The sequence below is a fragment of the Balaenoptera musculus genome, chromosome 15, assembly GCF_009873245.2.
Source record: "Balaenoptera musculus isolate JJ_BM4_2016_0621 chromosome 15, mBalMus1.pri.v3, whole genome shotgun sequence".
NCBI lineage: Eukaryota > Metazoa > Chordata > Mammalia > Artiodactyla > Balaenopteridae > Balaenoptera > Balaenoptera musculus.
The window spans coordinates 53,485,325-53,500,342 of record NC_045799.1 but is presented as its reverse complement, the minus strand read 5'-3'; the positions used below and the strand labels follow the sequence as shown (position 1 = coordinate 53,500,342).

Here is a 15,018-nt window from a genome sequence, read left to right as displayed (position 1 = left end):
AAGGTAACAGCAACAGAAGAGGCATCTTCAGGAGATGTATGACTCAGAGCTGAAGAGTACACGTAAACCACGTACACCATAAACCGTCACAGCCTGTGGACTGAGGGCTCCAAGGAGAGGCCACAACACCCAACCCCCATCCTGTCAGCTTTATCTTAAAACCCTCTGGGGTCCTTTGCAATCACTCCCTGTTTCCACCCCCGGCCCTCAGGCAACCACTAATCTCCTTGCTATCTCTCCAGATTGGATGTTCAATACAAATGGAGTCACATTCAGGACTTTCAGGGGTGACTAAATAGACATTTCACCAAGGAAGACATACAGATGGCCAAGAGGCACATGAAAAGATGCTCAACATCGCTAATTATTAGAGAAATGCAAATCAAAACTACAATGAGGTATCACCTCACGCTGGTCAGAATGGCCATTATCAAAAAATCTAGAAACAATAAATGCTGGAAAGGGTGTGGTGAAAAGGGAACCCTCCTGCACTGTTGGTGGGAATGTAAATTGATACATTCACTATGGAAAATGGTATGGAAGTCCTTTAAAAAACTAAAAATAGAACTACCATATGACCCAGCAATCCCACTACTGGGCATATACCCTGAGAAAACCATAATTCAAAAAGACACATGTACCACAATGTTCATTGCAGCACTATTTACAATAGCCAGGACATGGAACCAACCTAAATGTCCATTGACAGATGAATGGATAAAGAAGATGTGGCACATATATACAGTGGAATATTACTCAGCCATAAAAAGAAACGAAATTTAGTTATTTGTAGTGAGGTGGATGGACCTAGAGTCTGTCATACAGAGTGAAGTAAGTCAGAAAGAGAAAAACAAATACCATATGCTAACGCATATATATGGAACCAAAAAAAAAAAAAAGAAAAATGGTACTGATGAACCTAGTTTCTGGGCAGGAATGAAGAGATAGACATAGAAAATGGACCTCAGGACATGGGGTTGGAGGGGGAAGCTGGGGTGAAGTGAGAGCAGCATCGACATATATCACTATCGAATATAAAATAGTTGGCTGGTGGGAAGCCAGCAGCATAGCACAGGGAGATGGGCTCAGTGCTTTGCGATGACCTAGAGGGGTGGGATAGGGAGGAGGGGAAGGAGGCTCAAGAGGGAGGGGATATGGGGACATGTGTATGCATATGGCTGATGTGCTTTGTTGTGTAACAGAAACTAACACCATATTGTGAAGCAATTATACTCCAATAAAGATCTATTAAAAAAAAAAAAGTAGGTGTGAGCAAAGGAGGAAGTCCTGGGTTAGTTAGCTGGTTTGGCTAGAACTGTATTTTGGGGCTTGTTAAAAAACAAACTGAGGGACTTCCCCGGTGGCGCAGTGGTTGGCAGTCTGCCTGCCAACGCGGGGGACAAGGGTTCAATCCCTGGTCCTGGAGGATCCCACATGCTGCGGAGCCACTAAGCCCATGCGCCACAACTACTGAGCCTGCTCTCTGGAGCCTGCGAGCCACAACTACTGAAGCCTGCTCACCTAGAGCCTGTGCTCTGCAACAAGAGAAGCCACCACAATGAGAAGCCCTCGCACTGCAACGAAGAGTAGCCCCCATTCGCCACAACTAGAGAAAGCCCATGTGCAGCAATGAAGACCCAACGCAGCCAAAATAAATAAATAAATAAACAAATCTATTTTAAAAAATAGAAAAAACACTAAAAGTGAGAGGGACTTCCCTGGTGGTCCAGTGGTTAAGACTCTGCACTCCCACTGCAGGGGGCCTGAGTTTGATCCCTGGTCAGGGAACTAGATCCCACATGCCTCAACAAAGATCCTGTGTGCCACTACTAAGAACTGGCACAGCCAAATAATTAATTAATTAATTAATTTTTAAAAATTAATTTTTTGAGCAAAGTCAAACACTTCCTGGCTTCCATCAGCCTCCAGAGGAGATGTGTTAATTTCTTCCTCCCTGCAGTCATTCACAGGTGGGCCTGGTCAGGATGTTTCCTGTGAACTAAACAAAGGTATTTTAGCTTAATGCTCATTACCTGGGAGGCAGGGTTCCCAGAGATCGGCTATTATGTATAATTTAAGCTTATAGGCAACATGCCTTTAGTGGTTAACTTGTAATAGAATACAAAAGGTTCTTCCCTATTACTTAGTGTCCCGAAGACCCATCTTACCCAAATTAGAATTCAGGCTTCTTTTATACTAAAAAGGGAAAGGGGTGTTGTTGGTTGTTGCAGACTTCTTGGTGCCAGAATCCTTTGTTCTTGCAGCTGCCCACAAAGGTCAGGTTACAATGTTCATGTAAACCTCCAACAGGATAAATGTTATCCTCTGTTCTGCAACTTTTTATCTCTATATGAATGGAAAAGTGTTATACCTTTAAAGGTCAGAGGCTTGAGAATGGGCTATCCTGTATATTTCAGGCTATAGGCAACATTCTTAACTTGTAGCAAAAGCAATAGAATACAAAAGTTAAAGAAACAGATCTAATGTGGAGTCAGATTTGTTCTCCCTCTTACACTTACAACAACTTGGCAAAGGAGTGAAAAACATCTAAGTAGGGAGAAGACTAAAGGTCAGAACTTGCCATAGACTGCCTGCCAACTGCAACTCCTAGTTGACTGAGAACAGAGGACTTCCAGGGGCAGGGAAGTTGGTGGCAGACTTTGGCTTGTTTGCTGATGATTTTTGGCACCTGGATATAAAGATCAGCAAGACATTCACTCCACATCAATACATTTGCATCAGGCTAGGTCATTTAACTCCCAGAGGATCAGTCACTTTGAATGTGATTCACTAAAGTGAACTAATTGTGGTTCCCCCAAGGCCCCAGAGCCAGTGGTGGGAGCCCATTTGAGGTCTCTGACAGTATTAGTTCCGAAATTAAGGTGTCAGCAGGGCTCTGCTCTCTCTCTCAAGCCTGGAGGGAAGAATATTTTCTGTGCCTCTCTTCTAGCTTCTGGTGGTTGCCAGCAATCTTGGGCATCGCTTGGTTTGTAGCTGCATCACTCCAGGCTCTGCCTCTGTCCTCACGTGGTCTTCTTCCCTCTGTGTGTGTCTCTCTCTGTCTCTTCTCTTCTTCTAAGGACACCAGTCAGATTGAACTTATGGCCCACCCTACCCTAGTTTGACCTCATCTTAACTAATCACACCTGCAAAGATCCTATTTCCAAATAAGGTCACATTCTAAGGCTCTGGGAAGGATGTAAATTTGGGGAGACACTATCCAACCCAGTATACTGACCCTGACTGGCTCTAAGGGGCACTGAAGCCGAATCCAGCCTCTGTACCCTGACACTGAATTAAATCTCGGAGACAGAGTTTTGAGTGAAGTAGGAAAGAATAGCCTTATTGCTTTACCAGGGAAAGGGAGCCCCAGCAGGCTAATGCCCTCAAAACTGTGTGTCCCAACCTGGAGGGTGTAGTGAGGAGTTTTATAGTAATGGTTCAAAGACGGTGTGATCAGCTCGTGGACATTCTTCTGACTGGTTGGTGGTGAGGTAAGTGGGAGTCAGCAACATCAACCTTCTGGTTCTAACCGGTCTGGAGTCTACATGCTGGTGGGCAGCATACTGTTAACTTCTCCCACCTGGTGGGGGTTTCAGTATCTGCAAAACAGCTCAAAGATATTATGTGTGTCCCTTGAGGAGGAACCAGGACTCTGCCCCGAGGCTGCACTATTGTTTCTTGACTGCTCCTCCCTTATCTCCGCATCCCCTCCCTTCCCTGATTAGCAAATGTTTGAACCTGCCCTTTGGAACTCAGGGAAGGTCAAGGAGGCTGAATGAAACCTATTTCCTGTAGTCAAGAAATAGGGGACACAGAAAGGTTGTCGTGCCTAGGAGCCCCACAGGGTCCTGCTTGTTATCAGCAGTGGCTCAAAGAAAGACCTGAGTTCAAGCACTAACGGTGCTCACTGTGGAAAGAAAGGGGCTGGCCTGGCTCTGAGTACTCTTGGCACTGAAGGACAACTAGACTTGTGCCGGCGCCTGGGTGACCCATGCATTACAGTGGCACCAAAAGGCCACCTAACCCTGGACACTGCCTTGGGCGAGCTACAAAGGACGCTATGTGGACAACTGTCAACATTTGAACGTGACCTGTGGATTAGTTAATAGAACTCTATCAATGCGAAATGTCCTAATTTTACTTGACCTGTGCTTATGTAAGAAAATATTCTGTAGAGGATACAAGAAGTGTTTAGGTGAAGGCTCACGATGTCCATAGCTTGGTTGCAAATGGTTCCAAAAAAAAAAAAAGTCTATGAATAAAGCGCAAACGTTAACAATTGGTAAAGATAAGTAAAAAGTATACGAGAATTCTTTATACTACTTTTTTTAACTTTCCATAGACTTCAAATTACATCAACGTAAAAACTTCCCGCCACCCCAGCGCCCGCCCCTTCTAAAATAACATAGTAAATTACAGGAAGCGATCTCGGGATTTCCAAAAAAGTATAAGCAACTCAGAGCTAAAAGCTGCCACCAGAAGTCCTGAGTCATGTGGGGTGGGCCCACATGACCGGAGGCCCGAGTCCAATATGGCGGCCTCCATGGGTCGCTGCCTTCTCGTCTTCATTTCACTGCGCGGCTTCCTCGGTGAGGCGTCCGGCGACCTCGGCTCGGGGTGAGTACAGCTGCCGGGGGCAAGCCTCGTTGGGGGGGTTCCCCCAGACCCGGGCACAGCACTGCGAGCTCACGTCTGCCCCATCCCAGTAGGGCCTCCCGCGACGATGACTTGCTGCTGCCTTACTCCCGCCCGCGGGCGCGCTCTGCCCGGGACTGCACAAGGGTGCGCGCCGGCAGCCGCGAGCACGAGAGCTGGCCGCCGTCCCCCTCAAACCCCGGTGCCCGCGGTCCCGCCGTACGCATCTTCGTCTCGCACTTCGCAGACCGCGCGGTGGCCGGCCACCTGACGCGGGCCGCCGAGCCCCTGCGCACCTTCTCGGTGCTGGAGCCCGGCGAGCCCGGCGGCTGCGCTTCAAGGCGCCGCGCCACCGTGGAGGAGACGGCGCGGGCGGCCGGCTGCAGCGTCGCCCAGAATGGCGGCTTCTTCCGCATGGACACGGGCGAGTGCTTGGGGAACGTTGTGAGCGACGGGCGGCGGGTGAGCAGCGCCGGGGGGCTGCAGAACGCGCAGTTCGGGATCCGCCGCGACGGGACCCTGGTCACCGGGTGAGGAGGCAGGTAGTCCCGTGACTGTCTAGGCCCTAGATTCTAGAGCACAGGGCCTGAGAGTTGAGGTGTAGCCGTGCCGCCGTGTTCAAGTCCCCTAACCAGACTGAGCCTCCGTTTTCTCATCTTCAGGATGGGGAAAGTAATGCCTTCCTTGTAGAGTTTATTCATTTCCCAGTATCGTGTAGCGCTTGCTTTGTGTCGGTCAATGTGCTGTGTACTGGAGATATAGCTGTGAAAAAGCACAGTCTTTGGTCTTCAAAAAAGGACACTCCCCCCCCCCCCATTACTAGGAAAAATAAACAAAACCCAGGGAGATAATTAAGTTAATTCAAATTATGTATGTGCAGTGAAGTAATGAACAGATTGTAAATAGAGTGTTGAGTTTCGGGAAAGTGATCAGGAAAGACTTGTTTGAGGAGGTGACCTTTGAGTTGAGACATGAAAATTAATCACAAGTCAGCCAGAGTCAGAACTGGAGGAAGAGCATTGCAGTCAGAAGAAACAGCAAGCACTAAGGCTCAGAGGTGCAGAGGGGCTTGGTGTGTGTGAGGGACTGAAGGAAGGAGCAAAATGTCAGAGGAGGACAGGACCGATTTTGGTAATTTATTTATTTTGAATTTGGTCATTTAAAAGCTTGCTCTGACCCTGCTGGATACTAGGCTGGTTGGGCCGTAGTAGAAGCAAGGAGGCCAATTAAGAGGCTGTTGCAGGTATCAGATGGTAGTTTGGCTGGGGTGACGGCCTGAGAGATTGAGGGCCATAGGTGGACTTGTGATCTGTTGGGGATGGTTGTTTCTGTTAAATGAAGTGGAGATTGGGATGTGCGGACTGTTTGCAAAGATTGCTTCCAGGACCAGGCAGGTTCCTGGGCATGAGGAGGAATCAAGTAGCCAGGCGGTGGGGCGGGCGGGGGTAGTTGGGGGGGAGGGCACTACCTGCAGCTGCCACTGCTTTTGACTGAATCTCATGCCTTCCCTGTGTCCAGGTACCTGTCTGAAGAGGAGGTGCTGGACACTAAGAATCCATTTGTGCAGCTGCTGAGCGGGGTCGTGTGGCTGATTCGCAATGGAAGCATCTACATTAACGAGAGTCAGGCTGCTGAGTGCGATGAGACACAGGAGACAGGTGGGGGAGGGGCAGTGAGTATGATGAGATGTGGGTGATGAGTGGGGGTGTTGGCAACAAGCCTCTTGAAAACCAGGACGGTGGGGTGGTCGGGGAAGTCTTTCAACAAGTACTATTCTAGGTATTGGGGATCAGTGGGGATTAAAGCAGGTAAGATCCCTGCTTTGTGGAATATATAAGAAAGGAAATAGATATAAATATACTGAAAAGAAGTGGTAAGTACTAAGAAAGAAAAGTTGGAGGAAAGGAGCTATGGACAAGAGAATAGAGAAGTGTTTCTAAAATGTCTGTGGACCAGCAGCATCAGCATCACCGAGGAGCCTGTTATAAATGCAAAACTTTAGCCCCTACCCCTGTGCCTCAACACTACAGAATCAGAATCCCTGGGGGTGAGGCCCAAGAGTGTGTGTTCTAAGGAGCCCCCTGTGTGATTCTGATTGACATTCGATTTTGAGAACCACTGGGATATGGAATACTGGGACAGGGAAGGTTCCCCATGGCCCTGATGTGGAAATGGGCTGTTTTAGACTGTGCAGTCAGGGAAGGCCTCATGGAGGAGGTGACTTAGATCAGAAGGCGCAAGCCATGGGAAGAGCTGGGGAGAAGTGCAGTCCAGCCAGAAGTAGAAAGTGGCTGCAGGGTGTTCAGAGGGTTGGGCCCCCAGGAGATGAGGTAGAAGAAGCAGGCTAAGGAGGTCATGCCAGGCCTTGGTAAGGCATTTGGATTTTGTTCTAAGGACAGTGGAGGCTGTTGGAGCGTTTTCGCCTGGAGTTTGATCTTGGTTTACATTGAAGAACAGCCCTTTGGCTACTCTGTGGAGACTGACTGGGGCGGGGCATGGGAAGGGAGATGTTGCATGCATAGACCTGGAGGTGGAGAGTGGTGTTTCTGTGGAGAGGGACTGGCAGGAAGTGGCAGGCAGAGCTTAGTAGGCCTCCCGAAGGGCCAGGTGATCAGCCAGGCTGCCTCTCCTTCAGGTTCCTTCAGCAAATTTGTGAACGTGATGTCAGCCAGGACAGCCGTGGGCCACGACCGGGAGGGGCAGCTGGTGCTCTTCCACGTGGACGGGCAGACGGAGCAGCGGGGGTGAGTGCTGTGAGCCAGGGCCTCTAGGCCTGGGCTGAGTCCTGCTCTGAGGAACTTCTGCCCACCAGCAGCTGCCCTTCTGACCTCCAGCTGTTCCCTGGGGATGTTCGCACCCATCTGTTCCCTGTCTTCCCACAGGCAGAGGGTCCCTAGATCTGTCCCACTTCCAAGAACTCATCATCTTCCACACACTTGCTCTCAGTCTTGCCAACTTAGGGCCTCATCTCTCCTGAGCTCTGATTGGGTGAAAGGAAATTATCACAAAGTTAGCTGGGAGTAGACCTCGGTTCCAGTCCTAGCTCGGCCATCTGCTGGCTCTGTGGCCATAGACAAGTCATTTGACCTCTCTGAGCTGCTGTTTCCTCCTCTGTAAAGTGAGTGTGCTAGTCTGCTGTTGCTGTGTAACAAATTAGCACAGGCAGCACTGAGTTGTTAGATCAAAGCTCTGTAGGTCAGGAGTCAGTGGGTGGGGGGGGCCCAACTGAGTTCTCTGTTCAGGGTGCCCCATAGACAAAATCCAGCTGTTGGCCAGGCAGGGTGCTTATCTGGAGCTTCTGGGGAAGAATCCTCTTCCCAGCTCATTCAGGTTGTTGGCAGAATACAGTTCCTTGGAGTTGTAGGACTGAGGTCTTTGTGTCATTGCTGGCTGGGGGCCTCTCCACTCATGAGGCTGCCCACATTCCCCCTTATGTATATACCCTCCTCTTGTACATCTTCTGGCTGCAAAAGGTGTGTCAAATCCATCTAATCCCCTTGTATTTCCAATCTCTCTCACTTCCTTTTCTGCCTCAGCCATAGAAAGCTCTCTGCTTTTAAGGGCTCCTGTGATTCCATTGGGGCCACCCAGGTAATCCAGGACAGTGTGCCCATTTGCAGACAGCTGTGCCATGTATCATAACATGATCAGGAGAGTGATCTCTTGTTATAGTCATAGTTTCCCGGGATTGGGACAGGACACCTTTGGCGGGGCACTTAGAAATTTGCCTGCCATAGCGGGTGTGTGATACTGTTCACTGTGGAAAGTAAGATGCATTAACCCAGAATTGCCACATTAACGGCTGTGGCAAGGTCAGTAGCACTGGTCTTGTGCCGCAGCATTAACCTGTGGGAGATGGCGGAGTTCCTGCTGAAACAGAACGTGGTCAATGCCATCAACCTGGATGGAGGGGGCTCTGCCACCTTCGTGCTCAACGGGACCTTGGCCAGTTACCCGTCCGATCACTGGTAAGCATACGAGAGCCCCCTTGTTGAGGTCCAAGGCCAAGCTTGTCCCCGACTGTCTCATTCGACAAATATCGAGTACCTACTCTGTGCCCAGCTCTGGGGATTCAGCAGAGAGCAGGAGGAGCCAAGACCCCTGCTTCTCGCTGCTTACAGGAAGTATATGTAGCGTACCAACACTGCCCAGGCCGATGGAAGGGGGTGATTGGTCAGGAAAGACCTGAGGATAGTGAAGCATGAGCTGAGATCTGGAGGATGAGGGGCTAGATGGGCGTGGGAGAGCCTTCTGGGCATAGGAGAGCATGTGCAAAGGCCCTGGGGTGGAAGGGATTGTTGGGGGTGGGAAGAACCTGTAAAAGGCTGGAGAAGGGATAATGAAGAGAGGCAGGGAAAGGCAGCCCTCAGGGGCTGCAGTGGGGGGGTTTGAGGGGTTGCTGGGGTGGCCAGCACTTCATCCTCTCTTCACACTCCTGTTTCCTCTGCAGCCAGGACAACATGTGGCGCTGTCCTCGCCGCGTGTCCACCGTGGTGTGTGTGCACGAGCCCCGCTGCCAGCCGTCTGACTGCAACGGTCACGGGACTTGCGTGGAGGGGCGCTGCCAGTGCACGGGGCGCTTCTGGCGGGGCGCTGCCTGCAGCGAGCTGGACTGTGGCCCCGCCAACTGCAGCCAGCATGGGCTCTGCACGGAGAGTGAGTGGGGCTCTTTGGGAGGCAGCTCCAGCCCGGGCTCCCCGCTCTCACTGCCCCAGCCCTGCCCGGGCCCTCACCTGACCTTCTCGGTCTTGTCTTGGCAGCCGGCTGCCGCTGCGAAGCTGGATGGACAGGGTCCAACTGCAGTGAAGGTAAAAGCCACCAGGCCAGCCTCCTCCCTGGCCCCCCGGGCACACGGGAGAGGGTGAGCCTGGCAGCTGCGAGCCTCAGCTGCCTTTATCCCTGCCCCCTGGTCTGCAAGTCGCTTCCCTCTTGTCTCATGCTTTTGCCTCACGTGTAAATCTCACTGTATTAGTGTCCTGGGGCTGCTGCGACAGATTCCGCCAACTCAGGCTTAAAACACTACTTCATTCTCTCACAGTTCTGGAGGCCGGAACTCCAGAATCAAGGGGTCCATTAGGGCTGCACTGGCACTGGAAGGTCTGGGGGAGGGTCCTTCCTGCCTCTTCCAGCTTCTGGGGGCCCCGTGCATTCCTGGGCTGGTGGCTGCATCACCCCCATCTCTGCCTCTGACTTCACAGGCACAGCCTTCTCCCCTGTCTGTCTCCAGTCTCCCGCTCTGTCCTCTTACAAGGACCCCAGGCCACTGGACTTGGGTCCACCTTAAGTGCAGGATGTTCTCATTTCAAGATTCTTAACTTAATTGCATCTGCAAAGACGCTATTTTCAAATAAGCTCACATTCACAGGTTCTGGAGATTAGAACATATCTTTGGGAGGACACAGCTCAACGCAGTTTTAACCCTCCATAGCTTAAACCCTTAGTGGCTTTCTTTGGCTCTGAGTGAAAAATTTGAACTCCTCAGCATGACCTGCCAGGCCCTGGGGGCTCCAGACACGCCCTGCTCTCCAAGCCTCAGTGTCAGGTCCTCAGAGGCCTCCCCGCCCCACCTCCTCAGTGCTTTGCTGCTGCCACACTCGGTCCCGTCCCTCCAGCGTGTGTCCTCCCTTGTCCTTTGACACCTGTTTTCTGGCTTGCTGGCTGCCTGCCCTCCATGAGACCACAGCCTCGGGGCCTGCCACGTACCAACTTCTCCAGAACTATCTGTTGGAAGAACATGTGAACCTACAGGGCCACTTGGGGCAAGAGAGATGCGTTTGCAATCCCGTTGGCCTCAGCCTGGGGTGGGGTTGGGGGGCAGGACCAGATTTTGCAAAGGCCCTGCTTCCTCCATCCCAGCGTGCACCAACGGCTCCTTCGGGGAGGACTGTGCCAAGAAGTGTCAGTGTCATAATGGAGCCACCTGTGACCCAGTTCGGGGGACCTGCGCCTGTCCCCCTGGCTTCACTGGAGACATCTGTGTGCAGGGTAAGCTGGAAGGGGCCCCTGACTCAGCCAGGAGGGAGCCCTGCCCAGGGGATGCTTCTGCATCAGCTCAGCTCAGCACACCCCTGGGCCCATCCGGCAGTGCAGAGAGAGGCCCTGCCACCGAGGCCTCCACCTCTGTCCTCCTGGCTCCTCCCTGCAGAGTGTCCCCTTGGCTGGTACGGGCCAGGCTGCCAGAGCCCTTGCAAGTGTGAGCACCAGTGTCCCTGCGACCCCCAGACCGGCAACTGCAGCCTCGCCTGGTCACGCACCTTGAACAGCATCCTCTCCCGAGGTACGGCCCCTCCCAGGCTCCCCGGGGACAGTATGGGGCAGACCCCTCCTCTCCCAACCTTCAGCCTCTCCCTGGCATCTTGCAGTGAAACAGTGTCTCCCGCCACCCGAGGACACCCTGCAGGCAGGAGAACTTTCCCTTTTCACCAGGTAGGTGCTTTTCTGGGAGCTGCTGCAGGGGTGGGAGGAATCCCCCCTCCCTTTGCCTTCGAGGCGTGGCCTCCGCTCAGGGCCTGGGCAGGGCTAGGAAGTGGCAACTGGGCACCAGATGACAATTCTCTGACATAAGCACAGGGAGAGTCCTAGGTGATGCTCGCAGCCACCTGTGCTGTCCAGGGAGATGCCGAGAAGGACCCTGGCCACCACCCCAGTGGAATCTAGGGGGCAGGGTGTGGGCTTTTTTCTCAGCTTCCGGTGCAAGAAGCACGAGGCCCTGAGCAGTTCATGTCATTTCTCTGACACCTGGGGGTGTTCATCCCTCGTGTTGGGTCTTTATTTTCTAGTGCAGGGGGTCTTCAACTTGACCTCCAGGGGAGTGTATTAAAAGAGAGAGCTGGGTTCAAGAACCAATGCTGTTGGTCTGAGAGCCCCACTTGGAGAACCTCTCTTCTCATGGTTCTCACGTCCCATAGCCCCCTGGGTGCCCTGCCCAGCCCCATCCCCTCAAAGTGGGAAGCAGGTGTAGGTGTGAATGAAAAGCCCCTTGGCCTTGTCCTGGAGGCAGCACCTGGGAGCTCATCACAAATGCAGATCCCAGATCCCTCCTGGAGGTCCTGACCCTGTGAGTCGGGTGGGGCCTGGAGGAAAATCCTGGAAGTGTGCTGGGAAATGCAGCGCAGCAGGGACAGTGGTTCCTGGGAGCCCTGCACCCCAAGCTCAGGCTCCTCGGGTGTGAGACCACGTGGTCCTGCAGTGAGGGAAGGGGAGCCATGGGGTGCTGAGGGGCACGGCTGCAGGCCCTGCTGCCCGAGCAGTCTGCTTTTGCGTTGAGGGCTTCAGACAAAGACTCGCGTGAAGGAAAAAAGATCACTGAAGGGCCCCACCCGTCCCCGCCAGCTCCCTGCCTTGGAGGAAGGGGTGCGGGTCCTCCCTGTTCTGTGTGCTTTGAGGTCCCTGGAGAAAACCCAGCCTCTGTTGTCAACATCCCCGGAAGCACAGAATGCAAACCGCTGCCTCCTGGGGCAGATTAGGTCCCCAGCTGAATTATATGTGGCCTGTACCCATTGAGATTAACACTTATTAGCAACATCTGAAACTCAGTAACGTTCACGTAAAAGTCTTTTTTTTTCCCCACGGCTGCTCTTGAAATATCAGGAGATGTGGCCGCACCGGCCTTAGTCGCACATAACAGCTGTCCCCGCTGCTCCCGAACATGCGTGGAGTGTGCCCCCCACCCCACCGGGCCCGTTTGTTCCTCGACAGTTCCTGTGTGGTCCCTGGAGGCCCCTGACCCTGTGCCCGTGTTCTGGGAGGAGGAGCCAAGTGAGGGGAGGGAGGGAGCCCCTCCAGCACACCCCCAGCCCGAATCGCCCAACAGTGTCCCCGTTCGGGGTTTCTCTCCTGCCCCCAGGACCACCTGGCTGGCCATCACCTTGGCCCTGGTTTTCCTTCTGCTGATCAGCACGGTGGCAAACGTGTCCTTATTCCTCGGCTCAAGGGCAGCGAGGAGCCGGCACCTGGATGGGGCCTATGTGTACCACCCACTGCAGGAGATGAACGGGGAGCTCCCGGCTGCTGAGAAGGAGCCAGCAGGTGACACCTGTAACCCCTTCAAGGACTGAAGCCTCCAGCTGCCTGTCACGACCTGTTCTGGAGGCTCGTTTCCATGAGCTCTGGCTTCTGCAGGGTAAGTTCCAAGGCCTCTGACCATCTGGGTGGTCTCGACCCACATGCCAAGCCAGGCTTCTGACAGCACCTGTGCCTCAGCCCCTCACCTGGCCGCCTGCCGTGGCACATGCAGCCCTAGCAATGCAGCGCGCCCTGGAGAGACTCTGCTTCCTTCCCCGCCTGCCTGTGCCTGCTGTTCACGAGGCCTGTCCCCCAAGGGCCTGCCCCGCTGCTGCCAAAGAGCCTCCGGCCTCCGGAGGCAGGGGCCGCTGCCAGTGGAACTCATGATGACCGAACCGTGGCCAAGTGGCAGGGTCCAGCCAGCCCCCTCGGATGGGGTGAAGAGACTATGGCCACATCAGGGGACCCTTTTTCACAGACCTCATCACCGAACTTGCCAACTAGAATTCTATTTCCTGTCACGGGCAGCTCCTTAAAGGGAAGAGGGGTGAAATCATGTTTACAGGCTCTCTATTTTGTCCTGCCACCCAGAGGGTTTTTCTACCACTTGAATAAATTGATACAATAAAAGGACCCCTGGAGCGGCATCCGAATGCGGAATCGTGGAATTGAGGGACCCCTAGATTTTGACAGGTGGGGCTGCTTAACCTGAGTCAGGGGCATGTCCAGCTCCCTTATCTATTTTGTTTAATCCAGGGGTTCTCACTTTAAAGTGTACTCGAGTCACCTGGAAGAGCTCGCTAAAAATGCAGATTCTGGCCTGGGCTGGAGCCTGAGAGTCTGCAGGTCTCACTGAGCTCCCAGGTGATGGCTGCAGGTGTCTGGACCACACTTTGAAAGAGAAAAGTTTAGTCCGCACCATGTTTTAGTAGAATTTAAATTAGTTACCAACGCTTAAAAGTCAAGAGGTTAACTCCAGTTCTCTGGTTTCTCTTTTTTATTTATTTATTTATTTATTTATTTTTGGCTGTGTTGGGTCTTCGGTTCGTGCGAGGGCTTTCTCTAGTTGCGGCAAGTGGGGACCACTGTTCATCGCGGTGCGGGGACCGCTCTTCATCGCGGTGCGCGGGCCTTTCACTATCGCGGCCCCTCCCGTTGCGGGGCACAGGCTCCAGATGCGCATGCTCAGTAGTTGTGGCTCACGGGCCCAGCTGCTCCGTGGCATGTGGGATCTTCCCAGACCAGGGCTCGAACCCGTGTCCCCTGCATTAGCAGGCAGATTCTCAACCACTGCGCCACCAGGGAAGCCCTTTTTTTTTTAATAAATATATTCATTTATTTATTTTTGGCAGCGTTGGATCTTCGTTGCTGCGCACGGGCTTTCTCTTGTTGCGGCAAGCGGGGGCTACGCTTTGTTGTGGTGCGCGGGCTTTTCACTGCAGTGGCTTCTCTTGTTGCGGAGCACGGGCTCTAGGCACACGGGCTTCAGTAGTTGTGGCTCGCGGGCTCTAGAGCGCAGGCTCAGTAGTTGTGACGCACGGGCTTAGTTCCTCCGCGGCATGTGGGATCTTCCCAGACAAGGGCTTGAACCCATGTCCCCTGCATTGGCAGGCGGATTCTTAACCCCTGCACCACGAGGGAAGTCCTCTGGTTTCTCTTTAAAAGAAAGAGAGAGCTCGAAGCCCCAGCTGATGCCCTCCTGCCGCAGCAAGGAGGCAATGACTTGTCCGAGCTGAGAATGGCTGGTGCGGTCTGGGTCTGTCCTCTCCAGCTCAGAACAGCCCCGGCAGCTGGCTTCCCTCGCCTGTGACCCGCATCCCTGCGAGTATTAGAGTTTGTGACTTGTGGCCTCGAAGGGTCTTTAGGAAGTGCCTGGAGACACCCTGCCCCATGAATATATATCACACTGTGTGCTTAGAAGATTTGCGGGGAGGGGAGGTGGGGGAGGTGCTGCTGTTTCCAGCAGGTCCTCAAATAGATCCAGGCATGTGATGGACTGAATGTTTGCGTCCCCCCAAGGTTTGTATGTTGAAGCCCTAACTCCCGATGTGATGGTATTTGGAGGTGGGGCCTTTGGTTTAATTAAATTAGGCTTAGATGAGGTCATGAGGGTGGTGCCCTTATAAGAAGAGGAGGAGGGCTTCCCTGGTGGCGCAGTGGTTGAGCATCTGCCTGCCAATGCAGGGGACACGGGTTCGAGCCCTGGTCTGGGAAGATCCCACATGCCGCGGAGCAACTAGGCCTGAGAGCCACAGCTACTGAGCCTGCGCATCTGGAGCTTGTGCTCCGCAACAAGAGAGGCCGCGACAGTGAGAGGCCCGTGCACCGCGATGAAGAGTGGCCCCCGCTTGCCACAACTAGAGAAAGCCCTCGCAC

At 53.2% G+C, this 15,018-nt stretch overlaps 1 protein-coding gene across 4 annotated transcripts; it reads left to right on the top strand.

The window, feature by feature from the left end:
* Nucleotides 1-4,477: 4,477 nt before the first annotated feature.
* On the top strand, nucleotides 4,478-13,554 carry NAGPA (N-acetylglucosamine-1-phosphodiester alpha-N-acetylglucosaminidase). Of its 4 annotated transcripts, none has more exons than XM_036827457.1 (11): nucleotides 4,478-4,620; nucleotides 4,710-5,168; nucleotides 6,157-6,296; nucleotides 7,274-7,382; nucleotides 8,478-8,606; nucleotides 9,089-9,294; nucleotides 9,399-9,446; nucleotides 10,495-10,623; nucleotides 10,784-10,915; nucleotides 11,001-11,064; nucleotides 12,624-13,554. In XM_036827457.1, exons 1-11 carry the CDS (start codon nucleotides 4,535-4,537, stop codon nucleotides 12,628-12,630), a joined length of 1,509 nt encoding a protein of 502 aa, XP_036683352.1. In that variant the 5' UTR covers nucleotides 4,478-4,534; the 3' UTR covers nucleotides 12,631-13,554. The 4 variants fall into 4 exon arrangements, with proteins under 4 accessions (XP_036683352.1, XP_036683351.1, XP_036683349.1 ...); XM_036827456.1 differs by having other exon boundaries at nucleotides 12,572-13,553; XM_036827454.1 differs by having other exon boundaries at nucleotides 12,485-13,268.
* The last annotated feature ends 1,464 nt before the right edge of the window (nucleotides 13,555-15,018 follow it).

Excerpts from the sequence above, each read along its gene's own strand:
- NAGPA (XM_036827454.1), top strand. The coding sequence starts at position 4,535 with ATGGCGGCCTCCATGGGTCGCTGCCTTCTCGTCTTCATTTCACTGCGC. Across the intron at positions 8,607-9,088 it reads AGTTACCCGTCCGATCACTG|CCAGGACAACATGTGGCGCT; the intron begins GTAAGCATACGA and ends TTTCCTCTGCAG. Across the intron at positions 10,624-10,783 it reads TGGAGACATCTGTGTGCAGG|AGTGTCCCCTTGGCTGGTAC; the intron begins GTAAGCTGGAAG and ends TCCTCCCTGCAG.